General features: G+C 37.3%; 1 protein-coding gene across 1 annotated transcript; it reads right to left on the reverse strand.

Moving 5' to 3' along the window:
• Positions 1-6: 6 nt before the first annotated feature.
• Positions 7-1161, reverse strand: LOC107736136 (DNA-binding protein RFXANK-like). The gene is made up of 5 exons (XM_016547628.1): positions 1065-1161; positions 866-991; positions 674-740; positions 524-604; positions 7-430 (listed from the first exon to the last, which is right to left on the reverse strand). Exons 1-5 carry the CDS (start codon positions 1116-1118, stop codon positions 360-362), a joined length of 399 nt encoding a protein of 132 aa, XP_016403114.1. The 5' UTR covers positions 1119-1161; the 3' UTR covers positions 7-359.
• Between the last annotated feature and the right edge of the window lie 71 nt (positions 1162-1232).

Consider the following 1232-nt stretch of genomic DNA (forward strand, 5'->3'; position numbering starts at 1 on the left):
ATCCTGGGGGAAAAGGTTTTGTAATGTTTTGAGAAAAGGACAAAGAGGAAGTATGAAGAGGCGGGAATGCTAACAATTTTTCCCCCTTCCTTTCACCTCTGGATGTTGAATTTATTCCCACCTACTCACAGGAAAAGCATAAACTGATGTTACTTTTGATTTCATTTCCTTTTTTTCTACAGAGCCTCTATGTATTATATTCACATGTCTTTTCAGGTCATCACACATGAACTGCATGTCTGTAAAAGTGTTTTTTAATTTAAAAAGATACAAAAACAGTTCTTCACATCGTCCATGTCAAAATAAAGCTATAAACTATGCAGGATAATTGTAAGGTCTTGTAAGAGCAGTCCTCTGCTTCATGTGTTGTCAGACACTGACACTGGTCCCCGAAACAGCTTCAAAATGTGATCTTCAAGCAGTTTTTGCACTGCAAACAAGTTGGTAGACTTGTCAGTTATTAATTAATCATTTAAAAATGTATGATTTGTTATATCAATATACTGTAAGGAATGACTCTTGCCTTTTTTGTGGCCCAATGCAACAGCGAGAGCAACAGGACTGTAGCCAGAGTCTGCCTCAAATGTGATATCTGCCCCACATCCTAAACACGAACTTACTTTAGTTCATCATCACAAATAATAAAATGCGAGAATATTTTGAAAAGACTTACTCAAGAGAGCTTCAACACATTTTGTGTGATTCCCACGAACTGCATACAGAAGAGGGGTCCCACCATTCTGTTAGAAAGTTTACGTTTTTACATTTGAAAAAAAATTATGCAGTATTTAATGGTTGTGTACAATTTTTAAATAGTGTCTAAAATTTTACGAACATTTTCAGAAAATAATTAAACCGCTCATACCCAGTCATAGGAATCGATATCAACGCCATGTTGTAGGAGAATATTAACAATGTCTGCAAATCCTCCTGCGCTGGCCAAAGACAGGGCACTTTCTCGTTCCCGAGCCAGTGTTCTTGGATCTGCTCCCTGATATTATTAAAAAGAAAAGTAAATGCTATATATTGTCCAGTCTTATTGGCTAAGAAAATGTCTTTCTCACCTTCTGAAGGAGGAACTCCACCATCATTATCTCTCCAAATGCAGCAGCCCACATTAGTGGTGTGAAACCTCGCTCATCTTGACTGTTAAGCAGAGAGCTGTCTGCAAGAGTACCCATACATACATACAGTGGAGGTCAAAATTAGAGAACAATCTATAAATACTTGAT

Source organism: Sinocyclocheilus rhinocerous, unplaced genomic scaffold (genome assembly GCF_001515625.1).
Source record: "Sinocyclocheilus rhinocerous isolate Xijiao unplaced genomic scaffold, SAMN03320098_v1.1 C36515378, whole genome shotgun sequence".
Classification (NCBI taxonomy): domain Eukaryota; kingdom Metazoa; phylum Chordata; class Actinopteri; order Cypriniformes; family Cyprinidae; genus Sinocyclocheilus; species Sinocyclocheilus rhinocerous.

Bases quoted from the DNA above. Each gene is read 5' to 3' on its own strand.
- LOC107736136 (XM_016547628.1), bottom strand. From the start codon at position 1,118: ATGTGGGCTGCTGCATTTGGAGAGATAATGATGGTGGAGTTCCTCCTT. The intron at 741-865 runs GTATGAGCGGTT...ACTTTCTAACAG, and splicing joins ATATCGATTCCTATGACTGG to AATGGTGGGACCCCTCTTCT. The intron at 605-673 runs GTAAGTCTTTTC...GTTCGTGTTTAG, and splicing joins ATGTGTTGAAGCTCTCTTGA to GATGTGGGGCAGATATCACA.